This window comes from Nematostella vectensis, chromosome 4 (genome assembly GCF_932526225.1).
Source record: "Nematostella vectensis chromosome 4, jaNemVect1.1, whole genome shotgun sequence".
NCBI lineage: Eukaryota > Metazoa > Cnidaria > Anthozoa > Actiniaria > Edwardsiidae > Nematostella > Nematostella vectensis.
The window spans coordinates 6,307,965-6,330,321 of record NC_064037.1 but is presented as its reverse complement, the minus strand read 5'-3'; the positions used below and the strand labels follow the sequence as shown (position 1 = coordinate 6,330,321).

The 22,357-nt window shown below is 40.3% G+C and overlaps 2 protein-coding genes and 1 non-coding gene across 4 annotated transcripts; 2 read left to right on the top strand and 1 right to left on the bottom strand.

Moving 5' to 3' along the window:
* Position 1: 1 nt before the first annotated feature.
* LOC5502933 (unconventional myosin-XIX) lies at positions 2-15,655 on the bottom strand. The gene is made up of 24 exons (XM_048725968.1): positions 15,439-15,655; positions 14,579-14,735; positions 14,389-14,442; positions 14,011-14,111; positions 13,515-13,628; positions 12,878-12,930; positions 12,491-12,634; positions 12,237-12,339; positions 11,803-11,881; positions 10,000-10,088; positions 9,568-9,649; positions 9,149-9,314; positions 8,929-9,002; positions 8,641-8,762; positions 8,161-8,451; positions 7,576-7,671; positions 7,159-7,218; positions 5,994-6,101; positions 3,737-3,807; positions 2,885-3,209; positions 2,143-2,272; positions 1,216-1,622; positions 620-700; positions 2-537 (listed from the first exon to the last, which is right to left on the bottom strand). Exons 1-24 carry the CDS (start codon positions 15,463-15,465, stop codon positions 508-510), a joined length of 2,964 nt encoding a protein of 987 aa, XP_048581925.1. The 5' UTR covers positions 15,466-15,655; the 3' UTR covers positions 2-507.
* Trnan-guu lies at positions 6,466-6,539 on the top strand. Its single transcript has one exon. It is a non-coding gene; the product is annotated as a tRNA-Asn (tRNA).
* A 151-nt stretch (positions 15,656-15,806) lies between the features above and the next one.
* LOC5502934 (Golgi SNAP receptor complex member 1) lies at positions 15,807-20,527 on the top strand. 2 transcript variants are annotated; one of them, XM_032371239.2, is made up of 9 exons: positions 15,807-15,939; positions 16,057-16,156; positions 16,279-16,339; positions 17,561-17,701; positions 18,245-18,306; positions 18,462-18,527; positions 18,646-18,675; positions 19,104-19,186; positions 19,605-20,527. In XM_032371239.2, exons 1-9 carry the CDS (start codon positions 15,909-15,911, stop codon positions 19,727-19,729), a joined length of 699 nt encoding a protein of 232 aa, XP_032227130.1. In that variant the 5' UTR covers positions 15,807-15,908; the 3' UTR covers positions 19,730-20,527. The 2 variants fall into 2 exon arrangements, with proteins under 2 accessions (XP_032227130.1, XP_001624055.1); XM_001624005.3 differs by having other exon boundaries at positions 15,808-15,939; positions 16,252-16,339.
* The last annotated feature ends 1,830 nt before the right edge of the window (positions 20,528-22,357 follow it).

Genomic DNA, 22,357 nt, shown 5'->3' with positions numbered 1-22,357 from the left:
ATCTAGTTTGTTTCTTTAAATTAAAAAAAATAGCTTTTACATAAAAGAAAAAAGTCCTTCTTTGCATGCACAATTCTAATTAGCACATTTGACTTATTTAAAATACCTTTTTAAAAAAATGAAATATATTTTGTACTATAAAAAGGCAAATTACTTTTATTCTTGTGTCTATTGCTTTATAATCTTGTTTCTTGCTTGCAATTTTACTCTGACCCTAATGCCTTGAACGTCTTTCTCCTCAAATGCTCTCTACTCTTTTATTTTCACCTCAAACGCTCTTCACTCTTTCATTCAGTAGCTTGCATTTAGCCCAGCTCCACCTTGGCACTAGACTCCAAGCAATCGCTGCAGTGTCGAGCCTTTCACTTCCCTCCCGATCAAACCAAGAGAAGTGAAACGCTCGATACAGCAGCTACTACTCAAAGTGTACCTAGACAGGCTACTGGTAAATGAGTACAGACGCTCGAGCTGAGAGAAGCGAGAGGGTCAGAGGTAAGTCAGGTGAATTTACGTCAATGAAGACAACCAGCCAAGTCCCTGCAATAATAAATACATTCACTCATTAGAAGGGGACATGTATTTTTACCACTGCCTCAGTTCTCAAACCTTTAATACTCACCGGGTCTGCTGTCTGGCTTTTCAAAGGCCTGGTAGTAGCGTTAGAAAGCGGGGTTCCCCGACAGTGGAAAAACACTGGAACCTAGAAAAAAAGACATGTCAATTAGGGGTATTTAGTTGACATTAGACAGTACCTAGACACAGTGCGCAAAGCTTTCTGGGAATACCTGCACTTTTCGACGTTCTTTTCGGGCCACTTGGGATATTATGTTAATGATGTGAGATCACCAGAAGCCCTCCCCTTCAACTAGTTGTTAAATTTTAGTGTATATAAGAATATAATACCCAATGAATTATTAGGAAGAGAATTACACTAATGATCAATAGCAATAATAAGGTTGTTACTATGAGCACAATTTGATTCTGCATTTTAGAGCGCATCAGGACTTTTTCTGCTATCTGAGCCTCGGCATTTCCTTGAAATCTGGTGAAATCTCAGACTGGACGTTCTTATAAAAAAAGGCTCTTATAAAAACAAGAGTGTACTGAACTAATTCTTTTCCCTATGAGACTACCTTGTATTCAAGTGCCATTTATGTAAACTCGTGCGAGATCAGCTACTGTACCTAATTAACCAGTTAACTATCGTTTCGTTACCTTCTCGATTGCCCTTTTGGAGGCGATCCCACCAGAATGATGCGTCTCCTGATCCGTTCCTACGTCGCCAAATAGCCCCAGAACACGTGACATACACGAGTTATACACGTGCCCATGCGGCATGAACGGCGTAAACCAATGAGAAGACTGCGCAGTGGAGCCAGGCCTTGAAGAGGGGCTCAAAATTGGCGGACTGGAGACGAGTGATTCGCTTAGGGTTTTCATTTGAGAAGAAATTGGCTGTTGGTCGGGTAGATCGGTTCTTTGCTCTGTATCGTCTCGTTGGATTTGCGTGTATGTGCGCTGCTTTCTCTTCTTGCTTAGATAAATGTGCGCGTAACGTTGTATGAGGAGAGTAGCGCGTTGTAGCGACTGGTAGTGGCTTCGTGCAAGCCAGCCTCTTGTCACTGAAAAAAAAAGGAAGGGAATAATACACGAGCCCGAAAGTATAAGTTAACCTGTAAAAGCCCACCCTCGACTGAAATACAGACGCCTTCCGATAATCAATTAAGCTCAGAAAAGGCTTTAGGAAAATATAGATAGGAAGCATATTTCAGATTTCAGTAGCGGAGCTAGGGGTAGGGTTATGGGGGTCCAACTCCCCCCCCCCCCCCCCCCCCCCTCTGGGCTGCCAGAAAGCCACATGTAACAAAAAAATTACCGCCTCCCCTTTGTAACCGAGCCTACCCCCCCCCCCCCCCCCCCTTTAGCTAAGCTGGCTTTCAACAAATTACATTAGGTGCTTTCTAATGGGTCAGCGTTAGGTCGTTTTATAAATGACACTGATGACTGCACGCCCCCCCCCCCCTCTCCTCCAGCACACCCTGGGTACGCACCTAATCCTCACTTGCATTAACAGTTTCTCGGCCTGTTTGTTGTATAGCGACCTACAATCCCATCCCCTTACCACCAACACATCCCTAGTACCTTTCTGTATGACAGTGGCGGCGTCGTTGTTTCTCCTGGCCACACGTCTCTTGTACCGTCGCCAGCAGCACTGAACACTAAACGCACATTTGTGGAGTTGCCTCTCACGCGCTCCCTCCAGCGTTTCCATCTGAAACGGTAAATAGAATCCACTTTCAATAAAAAATACAAATATAGAGATCGCTATTCAAAGTTTCAGATATAAGGGTCCGCAGTAAATGGCCATGCTGTTGCGGCTACCCTGCCTAATGTGGCGAAGCTAATAAAAAATTAAAAAATAATGGATTATTAATTGGATGTCATGCTATGGCAACACAAGGCCAAAACCACCATTCACTAGTATTTTTTGGGTGGTGTTATCATGCTGTACGACGCATGCTACCGTGACCACCTTAGGCATTTTTGTACGACGCTTGCTCCGTGGCCACCTTAGGCTGGGTGGTGTTCTCATGCTGTACGACGCATGCTACCGTGGCCACCTTAGGCATTTTTGTACGACGCATGCTACCGTGGCCACCTTAGGCTGGGTGGTGTTATCATGCTGTACGACGCATGCTACCGTGGCCTTCCTTTTGGAAAGCTAGAATGATACAACGTGGCCATTTTTAAATGCTAAAAGTGTACTTCAGAATGATAGAAACCTCTGACATTAAAATTCTCGCCCCCCTATTGGCTAATTATCTGCTAAATCTATTTTTCTGGCCAAGATAGCGCACGTCGCACTATAGGGCAAGACCCTCACCGCGTGTTCCCGCAGAAAGATCTTCGTTCTGCCGAGCATGAACCCAGTCTCGCGACCATCCACCGCGGCTACATTCTCCTTCAAATCATCTCCATAGCAACCAACTGCAGCCAGTATTGATTGGCAGATGTGTGGAGTATGGTCGTACCCACTCCTCCGTCGTCTGCGGGATCGGCGCTCAGCCTTCTTTAGACGCGTGATCGCGTCAGGGGCCTCGGGCGTACTCGGGGAGGCCTGGGACTGGCGAATCGGCGTGAGTGGTAGAGAGGGCTTTATGTGGGTCACGGCGAAGTTATAGCGGGTGATGAATTCTCGGTGGGTAAGTCTGGGTCAAGAGAGGGCAATTTCACATCAAGAACAAGTATACAAGAATCAAATTCAAAAGGTTTTCATTGTTGAACTTTCTTTTCAATATTTCGAAACCATTTTAAAGTCTCTAAAACTTGAGCTTATCCTTTGAAAAAATTAAAGCTGCAACGTCTTGTGATATTTTTCAAACTGTCCCTCCTCTCCACCTGTTTTATTAACCGGTTTACTTCTCTTCTCTCCCACTCTTCTTTCATTCCTATTCCTGTGATTATGTGTGTTTCGCCCACTGCACTGATCACTAGCAAAAGAGACGGAGTCAGTGAAAATCAGCTAAATGCAATCTGATTGCGTAATTCGCAATACCAGATTGGATAACCAGCTGCACCCTGAAACCTGATTGGGTAGTCCGCTGCACCCTGATACCTGATTGGGTAGTCCGCTGCACCCTGATACCTAATTGGATAACCAGCTGCACCCTGATACCTGATTGGGTAGTCCGCTGCATCCTGATACCTAATTGGGTAATTCATTGCACGCTGTTACCTGATTGGATAACCCGCTGCACTGATTCTGATAGTCTCGATCACTCCACACGCTCGTAACTGACCCAATACCTGAAGTAATCAACAGAAAAGAACGCATTGAGGGAAAGCTTCGTTCTTGAACAAGGGCGGTTTAAGGGTCTGACGAAGTTACGCTGTCCCCTCCCCTGGAAGATATTTGCAATTTCCGGGCCCTACATTTCACTATCCAGCCCCTGTTTAGAAATCCTTGGATGCGCCCCAAAAAAACCTTGAATATATTGTAGGAGTAAAGAGCAAATGTTTAGCTTCGTATACATTATTCTGCCTAATTTTCGCGCGTATTTAGATTCGAGTTTTTCGCGATTAAAAAAATTCTCGCGAGTTTAAAGACTCGCGAAAAATAAACACCGCGAACATTCATCTCGCAAAATTAAGGTAATTCCCTTGAATTGCACTGCGCGCCCGCATAGTGGCGCGCGCTGTTTGTTCGAATTTTCCGGTATTAAGTGCGCTGTTATGATAGGTTATGTAAGAATGAATCCGTATTTTGCTAATTGTAGTGAGCAAATAGACAAAGTTAAGATATTTGCTCTAGCTGAAAGGGTTGTTCAAGGTTGAAAGTATTCTTGAGGCATTGTTAGTTTTTGTTGATTTAGCTGAATAGGAAGTTGTTCGTTTAATTATAAGAATTAGCGACATAATGACATTCATCGGGTCGTACCATGTTTTGGGACTTATCTGTCTTCAACTTTCCATTAAGTTGGTAAACTTACAAGTCTTCTGTTTATATAGTTTCCTTTAGATGTCGGACGTTGATTGTCGGTATCATTAGCACAGCACGTAGGATCGCCCACACTCAAGTAGGAGGTGCTTAGCTCTGCAGTGTTGGCAATCTGATTATCTATGCTAATCTAAATCAGCTTACATCACACCTACGCTGCTTGAGCTACCAGTTCTTTCCCCTTCCGTTCAGTAACTTTCGATTACAAGTTACATATTTGTTTCTTCAAAGTTACCTTTTTACCTTTCCTACCGACTCCCTTAGTTTCATGGCAAAGGACATTCGTTTTGTATCCTTAAATTCTTTTCAAAGCTTTCCTTTGTTATCGCTAATTTTGCCGACAGCTAATGATATCTGATGTAACTGTTTGCATTGTCAAGTACCGTCCAATCACTGCACTCTACACACGTGGTCAGTGCTTGTCAATCAAACGTACTACTTGTTTTGCTACAAATAGGACCACATTGTAAATCCTCATTACTCTTCATCCTACTGACTTCAGGATAAAGGTACGACTCCGGTCAAAAGAAGTCCTCCCGACTAATCATTACAGCGCGCGCGCCACAGTTGTACAAGAAAACACAGCAAAAGGCGCTCGTTTTTTACTTAAAATCGCTTTGACAGAAAAACAAAGTCGGTTACCCCCATTTTTTATTTGCTCAAATAGTTAAATATAGACGGAAAAATGATATACTGAAAGAAGAAAAAAAGTTGGGTTGTAGAAGTTTTGTTATTTCTCTCAAAAGCCGTAAAAATACTTCCAAATGGCGCTTTTTACAGTATGAATAGTGGCGAAAACAATGTCTTTTAGTGCGATCTCTTAAAATGTGATTTGTTTTGAACATTGGCTACTACGGGTTATTGTTTAGGAGATCGGATTTTGACAGTTCGACAAACAGAACTTAATTTTCTAAAGACTATAGGCACTCTTTTTTGAAAACTAAGAGTTGGGATTTTTCCTTGCGCGATCAGTAAAAACGCGTCAACTCTACGCCCCTCTGTTGTGAAAACGAGGTCGGTACCCCCCATTTTTTTTTTTTTACATTTTTTGAAAGCCCTTAACTTTAATATTGTTTATGCCAAGTTTTAAAAAAATTCTGGGTTGTAGAACTATTTCAAGGGAATTACTTAATTGCCGTGCATTATCATAGTCATTTGTACTGGTAGTTGGGCTTTTCGGTGAGGAATACTTCTATACTTCTTCTTTCCCTTCCCCGGCCAGTAGCTAGGGTGTTTCGGGCGGATCGGAAGAAGCACCCCACCCGAGTTGAAGGTCCGCCCTGATGGAGTAAAAGTGAGTACCACTGCAAGCTAGGGCGAGCTACCTAAGAGAAAATGGTCCCGGCTAAATAAATGGGTTAACGAACCCCCCCCCCCCCCCCCCCCCGTTCAAAATCCTGGCTACGGGCCTGCCTCCCCCCCCCCCCCCCCCTCTCCCCCTAGTACAGTATATTAGTATTTCCCTAATAAATGCATTTTATTTTGGGGGACAAACCTGCTCCCTATCGAAGGTGCCAGGATCTGATAGCGTATTCGGTTTGACGCATCTGATGTAGTGTGCATTCGTGGACTTGAGGGAAGACATCAGTTTATCCAGGGACGTCTGCGGTCAAAGAAATTCCGATTTTTATTCTAATTCCCTAACACAAAAAATAAACACATCCCACGGTTATACGAAGACAAACTCAAGTTTGTCAGTTTTTCTATTTTAATAGCCGTAGATCCATTATTTATCTGTTACGGAGTATTAATAGAGAAATTTTCCGACAGGCCTCTTTTGACAAAGAAAATTTCCCAAAATAACTTTATGCAAATTCTAATTATTTGCCGGTAGAAAAAATAACTTTGAATCATAAAAAATGTCTTCACGTGTAACAAGATTGGTAAAAGCCAGATTATGCTAATCGCGACAAATTGTTTTCGGTCCAGACTATAAATAGTTTATTTGTTCACATTATACTTCAACTGTCTCTGTGGCGCAATCGGTTAGCGCGTTCGGCTGTTAACCGAAAGGTTGGTGGTTCAAGCCCACCCAGGGACGTATGTTTTTTTTTTTTTTTTTACATACAAAAGCTATAATTTTTGTATGCTTTTCTTCTTTTTATTTTCCCTTTTAACGCCGAAATTATTTTTCTTTTGTCAAATTCATTCGCAAGCAAGTACCTAGTGCAGATAACACAAGTGGTTTATATGATCTTTTCAGCATGCGGGCGGGCGGGCGGGCGGGCGGTTATTATTTCTTTATATGTTCTTTGAATTTCAAAATTTAGGTAATGAAGCTATACTGCAGCGTAAAGTTGTATAGTTACAAAAAAAAAATAAAAATAAAAAAGGATGCTCGCGATCAGAAAACGCGTACGGTAATATATTTCGCGTGAGGAGAATTGTTTGTACAATCGGACAATTTCAGTAAAAGGTTTCTTTAGTCACCTACCTGCGCAGACGTTTTTGGTGTCGCTTCTCCATCGGAGGAGACTAGGTTTCATGAGCCTAGGTAGCATGAGCGCAGCTTTCAATATGCAGCGCGTAGTAGTCTCGAGCGTTTTTACAGAGAAAGGCTGAACAACAACAAAGTTGCACGCACCTCAAATTCTGGAGGAGGGCGGCGACCAGAAACGACAATATTTTTCCATGTGGCCTAATCCAAGTGCATAATTTACCTTAAATTTACTGACTACTGTGATGTTGGTCGGACGGGGCTTATGGACATTTCCAACATTCTGCACATAATGAAATATATAAAAATAAGCACACAAACAGACAAATGAAATACAAAGAAACTGATTCAAGAAAGACAGGACGGGGGTAGTGGTACAAAAAAAAAACTATTCAGTCTCCACTCAGGACCCTTCCCCCTAATAAAAAAAGGCATGTGGCCGGTTCCTGAAAGCCTAGTTAGCAGTTTTTGGTGGATAGATCTGCACTTAAAGCTACGTACTTAAACTAGGTTCCTGGTTCCTCGGCCGATAAAGCTATCCGCGGATAAAACCGCAAAAATATTTATCTGACTTTTCAGGAACCGGTCACTGGTTGCTAAAGCAGCAGAAAAAAAAAAAAAAAAAACATTTTCACTTCACCTTCTCAGTATCTGATTTGTCGGTGGGGAACAAGACTTGGATGAGCCAGCTGTCACTGGTTTGCAGTAGCTCTAGCAAATCATCTGGCGTGTGGTCCTGCCAATACAAAAGATTGGGTAAGCTTTTAGCGTCGTGGTAGACGAAAGTAGGCCGAATATGAGTCGATGGTGATACGAACACACGATATACACTTTTTTTTTATAAGAACCTCTAATCTTAGTTGAAGCTGGGCTGTTCTTATTTTTGGAGCATTTTAAGGCTGAAAATATTCTTAACGATGTTCTTGAATTTTACTGCTTATAAAATATTGTACCAAATGAATTATTAGGATGAGAATAACACGAATGATCAATAGCAATATAATATTTAAGGTTGTTATTAATGAACACAATTTAACTTTGCATTTTAGAACACATAAGACTAAAAAAGCAATATTTTGCTGCTATCTTAGCTTCGGCATTGTCTTAAAATTTTGTGAAATCTCAGCTTGGACGTTCTTATAAAAAAAAGTTTCTTATAAAAAAAAAATGTACTCTAGGTGTCCAAGGGCAGCAGGATTAAAGCCTGAAAAACTAAATGTTCTACCTTGTTTTTCTCAACAAGTCCTTCGACCTCGTAACACACACTGTCCGCATAGTGATGAATGACGAAGTTCGGCGACTGGCTCCTCTGTCGTAGTTGAGAGAAGTGCGTGTTTGATCTTAAGGAAAAGTTGAGGCGATCACTGAGGCCCCGATTATCGACCGGGCGGTTCAGCCGGCATTCTTCGTTAAGCAGAGCAAACACCCCACTCCGTGATTCCAGTAAGTCCAGGCACGGGCGATTATCCACAAATTCCTGGAAATCCCAATCGACTCCCTCTTTTTGGTATTCATCCTTAAATAGAAACAATGTATTTGAGAAAGCAAATAGAGACCAACGAACGCCCAAGGTATTCTTAAGACCACAGGAACCCATATCCCTGGGTGAGCACTTCCCAGTCCCCATGATCTCCAAGCACAGGAACCCCGGTAAATGGGACTAGACTTATGCATCCTTACCCAGCCTACTTTTGTCACGCCGTACCTGTTGTCTCTTCAGAAAATAAAGCACAAAATGCTGCTGAAGTTTCTCATTGGCGTAATTGATGCACAGTTGCTCTAGACTGTTGAGTAGGAAACTTTCAAAGCCATACACGTCCAGAAGACCTGGGGAAACAGAAATTCAGCGCTTACAAAATGACAAAGCAAGCAGGATATAGGCAAATTACCACAACTTATTCCCAACTAACAGACGGCTCTCATGTCACGGTGGAAATAGGATGAGAGACTCAGTTAAAAGGAAAAGCAACCAATCGATGTTCTTAAAACTTACCAATGAAAGCGTGTTTAGAGTGACGAGGGGCTTTTATACTGGTGTTGATAAAATCCACAATCCAATCAAACAACCTGCGACCAAAAAATGAAGTATATGAGGAATTGCCCTGGTTCTAAAGCCTCGGACGTAGCTAGCTTTTACTTGTCAATAAATGACGATTTGTCAACAAAGGAATGTGCTGAGCCTGGGACCAGCGCTGCACCGCTATACCACGTACCTCGCGTAGATCACCTTTGCAACGCAATCCCTTCGTGCCTCGCTTTCGTGAACACTGCATGGCTTCATAAAAACCTCCCCAGTCCCCTTGGATGTGATGCGACGCGTGCTGAGGCACTGTGCGAGTCTTTCAGCGCAAACGCTGAGTAGGGCGCTGGCTTCGCGCGCTGAGAAGGGACAGAGGTATTAGTGTAAGGTCGGGTCTACACGCAAAGAGTTGTCCGGTGATTGTTGACCAGAACATTTTCAAACTACGAATCGACACCCTGCTGCGGTCTGTGAAGAGAAAAATCGAGCACAAAGCAAAACTATGTCGCGTGGCGATTGAAACAAAAAAGGCCGAAAAAAAGGTGCATGTAGATCAGACGATGTTTGGATTTGGCATGAGGTGTTTGGGTCGGATTCAGGGTCTCTTAATACCTTTCTCTGGTCGCGTGAATATGCAGGCGTCTTCTTCTTTAGCAAAGTCGACCGCGCAGATTTGCTTGATTCCACTTAGCACCTTGAACAGAAGAAAAGCGACAAACGACTAAACAATAATAAATTTAGCATATATATCCACTGATACCTGCTAAAATATTGCCCCTCTTGCGTCGCGGGCCACTCTTTTGTTAAAACGAAACTCGGGGCTGTTCTATGGTGTTCGACTAAAATATTACGAGCCTTAAGAGACAACGACGGCGCACTTGAAATATTTCAGCGCCCGAAGCTTGTTAGAACTTAGAAGCGTAATAGCAGTGGGTACCATGAGGTCCTCTCACTGAAACGCTCCCGGACGGGGAACGTTCCTCTAAGACTTTGTATGTATGGACACAGAGTTTTTACATGGCGCTGCTCGCTGTATAACAGTACCTTAAATATTTCATCTTGCTGTTCATCGTGGATTCCGATATTCCTCATTGCCTCGCGCGTCTCCACGAACGCCTGATGGTCTACACCTCCTGGTGAGCATTAATACAGTACATTCATTCAAGGTATACTAGGATTGAGAGTGAGCCACAGTGAAGGTATAACACAATACATTCATTTAAGGGATATTAGTATTGAGAGCGAGCAATATTAAGGTATAACACAATACATTCATTCAAGGTATACTAGGATTGAGAGTGAGCCACAGTGAAGGTATAACACGACAATACATTCATTCAAGGGATATTGGTATTGAGAGTGAGCAATATTAAGGTATAACACAATACATTCATTCAAGGTATACAATGATTGAGAGTGAGCCACAGTGAAGGTATAACACACGACAATACATTCATTCAAGGGATATTAGTATTGAGAGTGAGCAATATTAAGGTATAACACAATACATTCATTCAAGGTATACTAGGATTGAGAGTGAGCCACAGTGAAGGTATAACACGACAATACATTCATTCAAGGGATATTAGTATTGAGAGTGAGCCACAGTAAAGGTACAACACAATACCGTCATTTAAGGTAATTCCCTTGAAATAGTTCTACAACACAGAATTTTTGAAAACTTGGCATAAATAATATTGAAGTTAAGGGCTTTCAAAAAAATGTAATAAAAAAATGGGGGTACCGACCTCGTTTTCACAACAGAGGGGCGTAGAGTTGACGCGTTTTTACTGATCGCGCAAGGAAAAATCCCAACTCTTAGTTTTCAAAAAGAGTGCCTTTAGTCTTTAGAAAATTAAGTTCTGTTTTGTCGAGCTGCCAAAATCCGATCTCCTAAACAATAACCCGTAGTAGCCAATGTTCAAAACAAATCACATTTTAAGAGATCGCACTAACGGACATTGTTCTCGCCACTATTCATACGGCAAAAAGCGCCATTTTGAAGTATTTTTACAGCTTTTAAGAGAAATAACAAAACTTCTACAACCCAACTTTTTTTCTTTTTTCAGTATATCATTTTTCCGTATATGTTTAACTATTTGAGCAAATAAAAAATGTGGGTAATCGACATCGTTTTTCTGTCTAAGCGATTTTAAGTAAAAAACACGTGCCTTTTGCTGTGTTTTCTTGTACAACTGTGGCGAGCGCGCGCACTTTATACCGGAAAATTCGAACAAACAGCGCGCGCTACTATGCGCAGAAGGGGTGCGCAGTGCAATTCAAGGGAATTACTTTAAGATATACCAGTATTAGGAGTGAGGCACAGTGAAGGTATAACACAATACATTCATTCAAGGTACACCAGTACTGAGAGTGAGCAATAGTAAAGGTATAACACAATACATTCATTCAAGGTACACCAGTATTAGGAGTGAGCGATAGTAAAGGTTCAACACAATAAATTCATTCAAGGTATATTGGTATTAGGAGTGAGCCACAGTGAAGGTATAACACAATACGTTCATTCAAGGGTTATTAGTATTGGGAGTGAGCACAGTGAAGGTATAACACAATACATTTATTTAAGGTATAATAGTATTAGGAGTGAGCCACAGTAAAGGTATAAGATGGATATCCAAAAGAGGAGGGTTAGGAAAAGTCTTGCTTGCTGACCCTTATTTGGCGCACATCCGTAATAGCAAGAGAACTAAGAGTTTATAACACAAAAGCCGTCCACTTGCGTGAGCGTCATTCTCCTTTTCTTTGAGTATCAAAAAATATTCCATGGTTGAATTACTAGCTACTAGAAAAGAGTTATTACAATAAGTATTCTTTTTTCTCTCTTACCCCATCTAGACGATCGGCGACGAGCTTTCTCCGAAGCCTTCGAAGTGCTCCTACTTGCATAGGCCATGCCTGCTGACATCTGTAAAACGTCAAATACTGCTCCGTTAGAAAAGTTGGTAAGACCATGAAAAAAAAACACCCTTTCCGAATGCTCTGAGATTTTACTGTCGCTCTGGATCAAATAATTTCAAAATAATCATGAATGTATCTTTTTCACAAAATAACAAACTTCAAGCAAACACAAGAAAAAGAAAACCAGGTTGCATTTACATTGCGCGCTTGCGTTCAAGTGAGAATCGACGATCGGTTGCGTTGCGACGTATTCATCCTACTGTCTGTGAATACCAAAAAATTCGGCGCTGATCAAGCAAATCATGGAAGCTTTTGGATCCCTCGAACTTCGCATAAGAGAAATCTTTACCACAGAACCGCACCTGGTAGAATATATGGAAGTTTCTTTCCCCTTCGGCCTGATGTACAACCCTTGTCTTTTCCAGCAAATATGTCTTTAGTTTTGCACCAACGATTTGGAACTGCCTGAAAAAAAAAGATACCATATTTATCTATTCTTCGTGACTTTGTGATATTTACAAATTTGTGGATATTGATATTGTCTGCCATGCAAACCTCGTTGAAAGTAGCGAAGTTAACCTGAGTTAAGTGATTTTAGTAGTTTATTCTGTTTTACCTGTTGAACTGAAGTTGGATGTATTTGCCAAAGCGGCTGCTGTTTTCATTCCTTGTTGTACATGCATTGCCAAAAGCCTCCAGCACTGGATTCGAGTCAAGGATTCGCTGTTCGATTAGTGACACATCATTCCCAGACTCCTCCCTTTAAGTTAAAATACGCATTAAATGAAATTCAGATAATTTCATTCCACCATGAAACGTTTTTCAAGTGTTAGATAATGGGTGCCACCATTCCAGTGCTAGCCAATGAATCCATTTTGAATGAGGGAAGCCGAAAGGTGATATATGTAGCTGTTGGAGAGACTTCACAGAATATGAGAAATTTCACATTCAATTTTATTTTTCAATTTTTAATAATTGATTTACCTCATTAAGCTACATTTACCTCATTCCAGTCATGTCAGAAATAAACTGCATAAGACTTCGTGTTGTCCAGGTCTAGAAACAGAACGAAAATAGTGGTCATTAAAGATTTTTAATCAATAATACTATTTTAAAGTCCATATAACCTTTCAGAGTTGATAGACTTTGTCAATTTTTTATATTTTCATCTTCCAAATGGTATGTGTTCGTATGGACCTCATAAAACACGTGTGTTAGCGCGTCAGCCTCTCACCGCTGTGGCCAAGGTTCGAATCCTGGCTCAAACTGGGGATTTTTCCGGGTTCCTGCCTTGGTTCAAATTTGTTTCACAAGTGAGTTGAAGTTATTCTCCCGTGTTTCCAGTCTTCTCGGATAAGGACACTAAACCGGGGGTCCTGTCTCTTCAAGCTGCACTACATTAACCTGAACCGAAGGGACGTAAAAGAACCACTGGGGACGCAATAAACCCTCTGGCAGTGACCACCCCCAGTGACAGTGCTTACTAACCGAGGGCCATATGTTAGAAAACTGTATATTCGGTTAAATATGCTACCCTAGATAAACAAACATTACAAAGATTACAAAGATTCCACTCATCCACTTCAAGACATCTCCTTTCTTGTGCTTGCTACAAGGCCAGAGAAGTTGAATTGTCTCACCTTTCCTGCTCCACTCTCTCCGCTCACTATTATAGACTGGTTACTGGTTTCAAGGCCTCTCTTCAGGTCACAGTAAGCCTTCTGACCAACAGCATATATATGGGGAGGAAGCTCCTGTGGAATCAGTCCCAAGTACCATAAAAACACTACGCAAAATCTAAGTAAAGGTAACATATGCTATTAGTGGAGGCTTTTGTCCAATAAATTCAATTGATTGTCTTCCAATTGAGCAGCTTTGGCTGGTCAGAGTTTATGTTTTCATGTTGTTCAGGTATGACCAAATTCACATTCCTAGCCCTTAACCATAAAACCAGTAAAATATTTCAAAAAGTTTCAAGATTGGCAAATCCAACCTCCAAAGTTCCGAGCCTATCAAGGCCATGATTTGGCATCCAAATTTCACAGGGCCCCCAACATTAGCCAAAGAATCTAAAGCTTTAGTGATACACTAATTGGGGTGATCAAGGCAGACTTAGATATGACCATGACTCATTACCCTAGATTCTGATGCAGATGCGCTCCTGTATTTCTCTTCAACCTCCTCGTCATATAGAGCAGCTACTTCATGAAATGGATTGACTGCTACCAGCGGCAACCCTTCATGCAAAAAAGTGGTAAGATTGCTTTTTTTCCTCAGTATACAGTGGAACCCCATTAACCCAAACTCCTCAAGGGAGACAAAAGATGTTTGAGGCAACAGGGTGTTTAATTTATCCCTGAACAGAAATGAGGAAAAATTGATTTTCAAAATTTAAAATCATTTTGAGTTTGCATGGAGTTTGAGATATAATGTGGATTCATAGAGGTGGGATAAAGCAAAACAATATGAACAGATCTATATGAAACCACCATCAGTTTGTATGGCATTACCAACCTGCCCAAGTGTAGTAAACTCCTGCTTTGTATCTTGCCTCAACACATTGGAGTACTGTTATCAAGAAAAAAAATATTATAATATAAGAATGTCACTGAAATGCCCAATCAGTAAAAAAGTTCAATGTTATATAATAAATGTCAAAGTTTACAAACACACTTTAGTCATATGTCTAAAGACAGTTTCTTACCTGTTTCTTCATTAAGGGAAGTAAGTGCTGTCAAATCATTGAAATCTGCATGCTTGGCTTGTGTTTCCTTCTGAAGCAATCTCTTCGGGGGAGGAATAGGGGGCTTTTTAGATTTTGTTGATGGTCTTGGCACCACTCTCTCGCCAAGAGGGATCACCTATTACATGTTACATGAGAATAAGAAATTATAATGGGTCATACCCAGGGTTTTTCTTGGGGGGGGGGGGGGGGGGGGGGGTGCGAAATCAGAAAAAGTGGACCTAATTTTTCTTGGGGAGGGAGGAGGGAGGGAGTTTTTGATAAAAATCGGACCACCCACGAAAGAACAAAAAGGGATTTTTTTATGCCTTTGCAGTATCTCCAAGGGACGTTTATTGTTGGATTTGGCTACAAAAATGTCTGACTTATGGATTGATGACATACCAGAGCGTGATCTAGTTCGCACCTCCTGCACCCCCCTGGGTACGTGCCTGTATAATTACTCCTTACACTTACTCCAGTGTTATGAATGAACATTTAGTTATACCTTTATGGCTAAAACTGGTTTGATGTTTTATGCAAACATATGTAATACATCGGAACCGGGACCCTTGTCATGGAATCTATGGAAATTACTCTCATTGGTTCACTCAGGTGAACATTTCTTTATTTTACGTACTAAAAAATAAAGTTTTCCAGCGGATAAATGATTAAAAAAAATACCATAACATTGTTGCCAAACACGCAGGACTTTAAACTGATATGAAGAAATATTTTTGACCGACCATCCATTTGAATAAACTATTTGTTTACTTTCGAACAAAATTTAACCCGTGTTTAACAGTATGCTTTAATATAATCTTTGTACTACATCTACGTACCTCTTGAGCACCGTTTTCGAGCTTCATGGCCAAAGATTTCTCCCAAAAATCCCTAACTTCCCAAAAGGATATCAACAAATTGCCTCCATGTTTTTGAATTTCGAACTGAACTGAAGGCTTGATTGTGATTGGTCGAATGAGTAGTTCGTCCTGATTGGACCCACAGTTGGGTCGATCCGATTGGCCAAGATAGAGTGGAACTATGATAAGAAAATTCTTTATAGATTTCGATTCAAGCCAAGTACATCATGGTCTCTTGTTCAAGCTCAACACGGAAATTATGTATGATACACAATAAATATATGAAAGGAAAAAATGTTGTTGTGAAAAAATAAGCGTCTATAATCAATAATCTTATACTGCGATAAAAATATAAATCTGCGATTGCCTAGACCAGCGGATGACTTCTAAAAAGAAACACGTAGAAAATCCCGGCATGCTTTTCGAAAGTAAGAGATGAGTCAACCAAGATGGCTTCCCCTCCAATCAATAAGTGGGAAGGTTAGAAAAAAATATCTTTACTTTGCTTAATTTAAACATTCAATTGCAAATGGAAATGCGAGTAAGAAATCAAATAGCTGAGTTTTGTTATTCATCCGAATTTTAAATGTCTTGTAGATTTACGAAGAAAAGCAAGACAACTTGAGAACGAAATTGATTTGAAGTTGGTATCATTTAGTAAACTTGGAACGTCATACAACAATGAAGCTAAGGAAAAGTAAGTATACAGCAGCTATAAATATAAGGCTTGCTTTTGCTATAGTAATCGGTGAAGGGTAAAGAGTAATTTTTCCTGGTTAATTTTTCTCATAGTTCGGACAAAACTCCTCTTTTGCACAGCTCTACGAATGATCGGATGTTCGAGACGATGTCCTTGGAAATTGAGCAGCTTCTATCCAAGGTACCATAAGTGTTTGTTAAGAAGAGACTAGGTATAGTTTTCAGAGGCAGTAATGCACCCTGCACCACTAACAGTCCCAAGGTCATAATGTATTGTCTGACAGATGTCCGGTTTATATGAAGTCTATTATTAGCATTGTGTTTATGCCATTTGGCTACACATAAAAAGCAATGTTCTAATCTAGCATTATTTTCAGACACGTACAATAGAATCCACCATGCTCCCTCCCAACCCTCCCTGTGATACACTTTTATTTTACTAACCCGTGGAAATGCAGACTTTATTTACCCTTGCGAATGCGCATCTTTTGCTATCAATACAAGCCAAATATTATTTGAAAGAAGGAACTATAAAGAATTGACCAAATCCGTCAGTTCTGAAACAAGAGAGACTGCAACCTTGAGGTCAGGAGTCTTGCTTAAGTGTATCAGATGGGAGAGAGAGAGAAAGAGAGAGGGTGAACTCTATCGTTTTCATTTGAGAATCTGGCTAGTCTTAATCAGATTGTAGTGAAAGAAGATATTTTTTTGCAAACCAGTGTTTAAGGTTTACGTTCACACTAAAAAAATCCAAAAATGTTTATCTGCATAAATGTTTTGGTTAGGTCATTATATAGGGTACTAAACAAAAATAAAGCGGATTTGACTGATGTAAATGATGTTATTAGGTGCAAGGAAATTAGAGAGTTAATATGGGACCTCGTGACCTTTTGAGGTGCATTACAGCGAAACTAAAATGCACTAAAAGCAACAAACTTTTGAAATGTTGGTCCTGATTTTCATTTGACTTGGCATACACGTAGAACGATAGCCTTGCTTCAAAAGGGGTTCTCATTTTTTATGTTATTTTTTAATCAAAAGTATTAATCGCCAAAAGGCCATAAATATCCAAAATTTGCCTATGACAACTTTGAAATAATCTTTTTGAAGATTGACATGTGCTAATGGAAATAACATGCCCACAGTGAAGGTACCAACATTTTCTTAATGTCTTAATGTAGACAGGTGAAAGTTTCCAAACCAAAACATCACTAGCCTGATCATATGCCATGTATGACCAGAAATTAAAGTGTGTAACCATAGATATGTACCAGGAATGGTTCCCTTCTGAACTACAATCAGTAATAAAACAACTGGGATCCCCTTTCTAGATGATGACCCCATTACAGAATAACACACTGTAATTAGACAAAATAGTTCCTTATGATGCTCCTTTTTACAGCTGACTGAAGTGAATGACTCCATGGCAGAGTTTGCATCTGGTCTGCACAATCTGGGCCAGTCTAATGCTGCCCAGCTACACACCCTCCAAAGGCACAGAGATATACTGCAAGACTACTCTCATGAATTCACAAAGACTAAGGTACCATGAACTAAGGTACCCCCCCCCTCTCTCCAACAAGTCCTCTGTATAAAAATGATCGGGGTGATTTACTGGGATTCCTCAAAATGCATGCAGGTTTCAATGTTACACCTCATGCCAAGCCAACAAAGAAAATAATATTGTCTATATTATTGGGTTGAGCTGGAATGAAAACATAAATCAGTGCTTAGCCAAACAAATTTTTGAATGTATTAATGCAAGAAATGTGAAGCTTCATCACAATGTGCATTGACATCACCTAGTCCCCCTAAAACAACAAGAATAAAAACATGCAAAAAAGTAAAGTAAGCAAAACATGTCAACATCAGTCAATAGCATTTATTTATAAATTAATGGGTCTACACCAATGTAATGTTTTTAAAGGTGCCACGAATAAAATATCTATCTATCTATAGAACCATTTTTTAAAATAGTCTCCTCCCTATAAAACCTTCCCTCCAATCAAGGGGTTTAAGGTTATTATTTATTTGCCAACTGAAAAAAAAATCCTTATTATGGACATATTGTATTCTGTTTTTCAAGGCTAACATCCAGGCTTACAGAGACAGAGAAGACTTATTAGGATCTGTCCATAGGGACATAAAGTAAGCTCTTTGATTTGTATTGTTCTGTTCATCTGTTTAGGTGCTTATTCAAGAGTGACCACTTTTTTAAGCTGAGCTCTTTTACTGCTACCACTCTCCTACTTTTGCAGTTTTGGTTTCCATGGCGACAGTAATTAAAGTTGTTGTTTTTTCAGTGCATATAAAACTGGTCTCAACCGAAGAACAGATCTATACCTCAAGGAGAACGAACACATAAGAAAGTAGGTTGATATTAATTGATTAATTAATTAATTGTTATGAGATATGTTGCCATGCAGTGTGGATGTAATGATGTAGAGTTAAAATTCCTATTGCTAAGATGCATTTTTTCTGTTTTAGCTCCGACAGATTAACTGATGATGCGATAGGGTAAGTAAGGATTAAAACTTGACAATGCTGAGGTATCTGACATGCTATTTTATAGACTTGTCACCTGATAGCGATGAAGATGGAGTTTGCAATGGTGGTGTTATGGTAATGATGATAATGACTGATGCTGATGAAGTGCTAAAGCCTTGTGCTCAGTCACCCTTACATTTAAGGGGGGGGGGGGGGTAGGGAAGGCACTTCTTGGTCACCCTTACATTTAAGGGGGGTAGGAAAGGTACTTCTTGGATGTGTAATAATAATGATTTTGGTAAAAGTGGTGGGAATGGTGGTATGATGATTTCGATTTTGGTTGTTGTAGTGATGATAGTAATTATTTTTTAATTTTGATTATTAGATAAATTGAGATTATCTTTTAATAGCAGAAATTATTTTTATGATGACAGCAATGATGATGATATTGTTTTCAGTATTGCATTAGCAACCAAGGAAAACTTGCAGAGTCAACGTGGAATGTTACATGGCGTAACTGGTCGACTGTCCAATGTCACTCGTATCCTTTCTGCATAGCTTTGATGTTAGTAGTTCAAGTTCTTGGATTGTTATGTTATATTTGTTACCCACAATATCCAAAGTTGACCTGACATGGGTTTGAACCCAGGTTCTCTTGCTTTAGACACAGGCTTACCAACCTCTCAGTCAGTCTCCAGTCAATCTCAGTACCTAGCTTGAATATTACCTCCTGTAATTGTCTTTACTCTATCCTAGAGTAAAGGTCACAATAAACGCTCATTGCTTTGTGATGTGTATTTATTCAGAATAAGCAGTATTTCTAAAATGTGAGCAGTTCGTGATAATTCGGGAAAGATTGACTGGAGACTGGCTGAGAGGTTGGTAAGCCTGTGCTTTAGAGATGAAGCTTGAGGAAATTCACTGTGATAGTCTTGATCCTTGACTTACTTTAATCCTAGATCGTTTTCCAGCCCTGAACAACTTGATGCAGAAAATCAATCTCAGAAAAAGAAGAGACTCAATTATTCTTGCATGCGTCATAGCACTGTGCACAATACTTATGCTCATCTTTGCATTGAGATGAAGATCTTTTGAAACTTCATGCAATGGGGACAGACACCAGCTAATTTGCCACATGCCATACAATCACGGGATTGCAAAGGCAAAGGATAAACTGCCATTTATATTTGAAGAGGCAAGAATGTGATCAGTACATGCTGCAGTAAGAGAAAAACAATTATTACAATCCAATCTTTAGTCTACATAATAAATACCTGAAAGAGAAATTCCTAAAAAGGCTGAACTTGCAAATACTGCACAGAAGAGTAAGCATGATGTTTTGAGGGTAAGATTTTAGTTTATCACAGGTACAATAGAAGCCAGGAACATCAAACTCTAGGGAAAGCAGAAATGAGTTAGCAGGTTTGGGTGGCTTTGCTTAGTGTAAAAACATGCAACATCTATCCAGGGAGACCTTTAACTCCCCCACTTCCACCTCCTAAAATTTTAGAAGAAATGTTAAGGAGCTAAAATACACACATTTACGACCCTACATTGGTGCAAACTTTTTTGGGTCGGGAGTTCGAGTTATCCAATTTCAGTTAGGTTTTCTCTCATTTCTAGAACCATGTACCTTTATGCCTGTGTCTAGGTACAGTAAAGTTAGGCTGGCTAAGGAAACGAATATTTTCCCATTCTCTTAGTCCTACCGACAAAGGATTTTGTCATTCTTCCATTTCGATTGAATGCTTTAAAATCGATTTTTATCGAAGCTTTTGGAAGTATTAGTGTGTTGGACACCACACATGGGAGCTATCAACACCGATGTGTTGATAGTAAAATCGTTGTACAGAAGTTAATAAAGATTGACCTTGTTGGTGAAGATTTGGTCAAGATTTGCCCCAAAGAGAAACTTTATATATCCAGTGTAACTTGAGGGGTACTTGAGTAATAATCTCTTAAGAATAGATGATAATTCTAATATGGGACCTGCAGCCCCCCCCCCCCCCCCTTCTCCTTTTTTTTTTCATATGAACGTTTTTGTTTTAAACCAACTGGTTTCAAGCGGTTCATATGCAACTGACAACAAATTTGTTAAACAGTTTAAAATCCCTTGCATAAAAACCTAGGTTATAATCAGAATCAGAATGATTTATTGTCCTTCAGTGTACCAACTCTGGCGCATTTGAATACATGAACAATAAATATCTTCCAAGGGAAACCACCACACCCCTCCCCCTGAAACCACTACCCACCCCTCAACCCCCCCCCCCCCTCCCACACACACACACACACACACACACTTATGGGACCACTCTGCCGCCCCTGATAACCAAGATGCTGTAAATGTTAGGCCTTGAAAAACCGCCGCTCTTTTCGCGCATCGTTCCAAAGGCATGCAAATGAACACCAAAAAATTGACTTTGTTTATTTACATGTATTTGCACTTGGATCGTCACATGAAAAGGCCTGCGAAGTAGTTCGCCAGCATTTTATTTGCCTTTGCAATTCCGTACCCAGGATTTTTCTTGAGGGGGGGGGGGGGGGGGGGTGCGAAATCCAAAAAGTGGACCTATATTATTTTCCGGGGAGGGGGGGGGGGGGGGGGGGTTCTCTGATAACAAATGTGACCCGGCAAGGGAAAACGTACTAGCGAAAAACGTTTTTGGGCAAATCTGGAAGATCAGTGAACGCTTTTTCTATAATGAGGGAACGATATTGTTAATAATGAGGGGACGATGTTGCTTCGTTATATCGTTCATAAACGATCTTGTTCCCGGGGCACAATCGGAAGAACGTTTTTTTAAATTCAGAAGTTCGTTCCCTTCAAATTCGAAAAAAAACGCTCTAAAGTTCGGAAGATCGTTCTCTAAAATTCGGGAAGATCGTCCCTAGAAATTCGGAAGACCGCTCTTAAGTTTGCAGAATGTCCTTGATATTTGCCGTATGCAAACTAAGAAAGCGAGTCGACTCTATTTGTCTTTGCAATACAACGACATCTTAACGTTGACGACAACAATATGACGGTTCTCGCTCGCGCATCAAACAGACCTCTCCCAAAAGAATCCTCTATATCTCAGTTTTCCTTTGCCATTTTAGGATAGTCGCGATCCGCAAAGTTCGACCATCGATTTGTTTGAGCCGTATGCAAATTAAGAAAGCGAGTCGGCTGTTGATGTTTTCTTGTCTTTTCAAAACAACGAAATGTTAATTGCGACAACAACTTTACTGTGACGGCTTTGCGCTTGCTAATGAACTCGCGCATCAATACGACCGCCCCTAAAAAGAATCTCCTATATCTGAGCTTTTATTTGCCATTACGATTATCGCGATAGGTGAAGTGTTGAAAATGATTATGAGATGTAAACAAACTATGAAAGCGATTCAGCTAATTTACTTGTCTTTGCAAAACAACAACTTGTTAAACCGCAACTTTAATGTCACTGACTAAGCTGAAATATAGCTCAAAATTAAAAATTAGCAAACCAAGCATTTATCGAAAGAGGGATGTTGTCTTTGTGGAAGTTCTTGTCTTGAAAATCGGGAAAAAAACGTTCTCGCCTTTGAGTGTTAACCTCGGTGATGAACGATTTTAAAAACAGGGAGAACGAACTTGTCTTCGGAAGAACGATATTGCCTTCGGACAAACGTTCTTTTCATCAGAGAAACGATCTTGAAAATCGGAGATCGTTACTCGTAGAAACCTGATATC

What these genes read in the sequence shown, in the direction of transcription:
- LOC5502933 (XM_048725968.1), bottom strand. Translation starts at nt 15,465, where the DNA reads ATGAAGCTCGAAAACGGTGCTCAAGAG. An exon ending in ATCCAACTTCAGTTCAACAG is followed by an intron (nt 12,340 to 12,490) that starts GTAAAACAGAAT and finishes TTTTTTTTTCAG; the next exon opens with GCAGTTCCAAATCGTTGGTG. An exon ending in GCAAAGGTGATCTACGCGAG is followed by an intron (nt 9,003 to 9,148) that starts GTACGTGGTATA and finishes TTTTGGTCGCAG; the next exon opens with GTTGTTTGATTGGATTGTGG.
- LOC5502934 (XM_001624005.3), top strand. Translation starts at nt 15,909, where the DNA reads ATGGCTTCCCCTCCAATCAATAAGTGGGAAG. An exon ending in TTAACTGATGATGCGATAGG is followed by an intron (nt 18,676 to 19,103) that starts GTAAGTAAGGAT and finishes TATTGTTTTCAG; the next exon opens with TATTGCATTAGCAACCAAGG. An exon ending in TCGACTGTCCAATGTCACTC is followed by an intron (nt 19,187 to 19,604) that starts GTATCCTTTCTG and finishes CTTTAATCCTAG; the next exon opens with ATCGTTTTCCAGCCCTGAAC.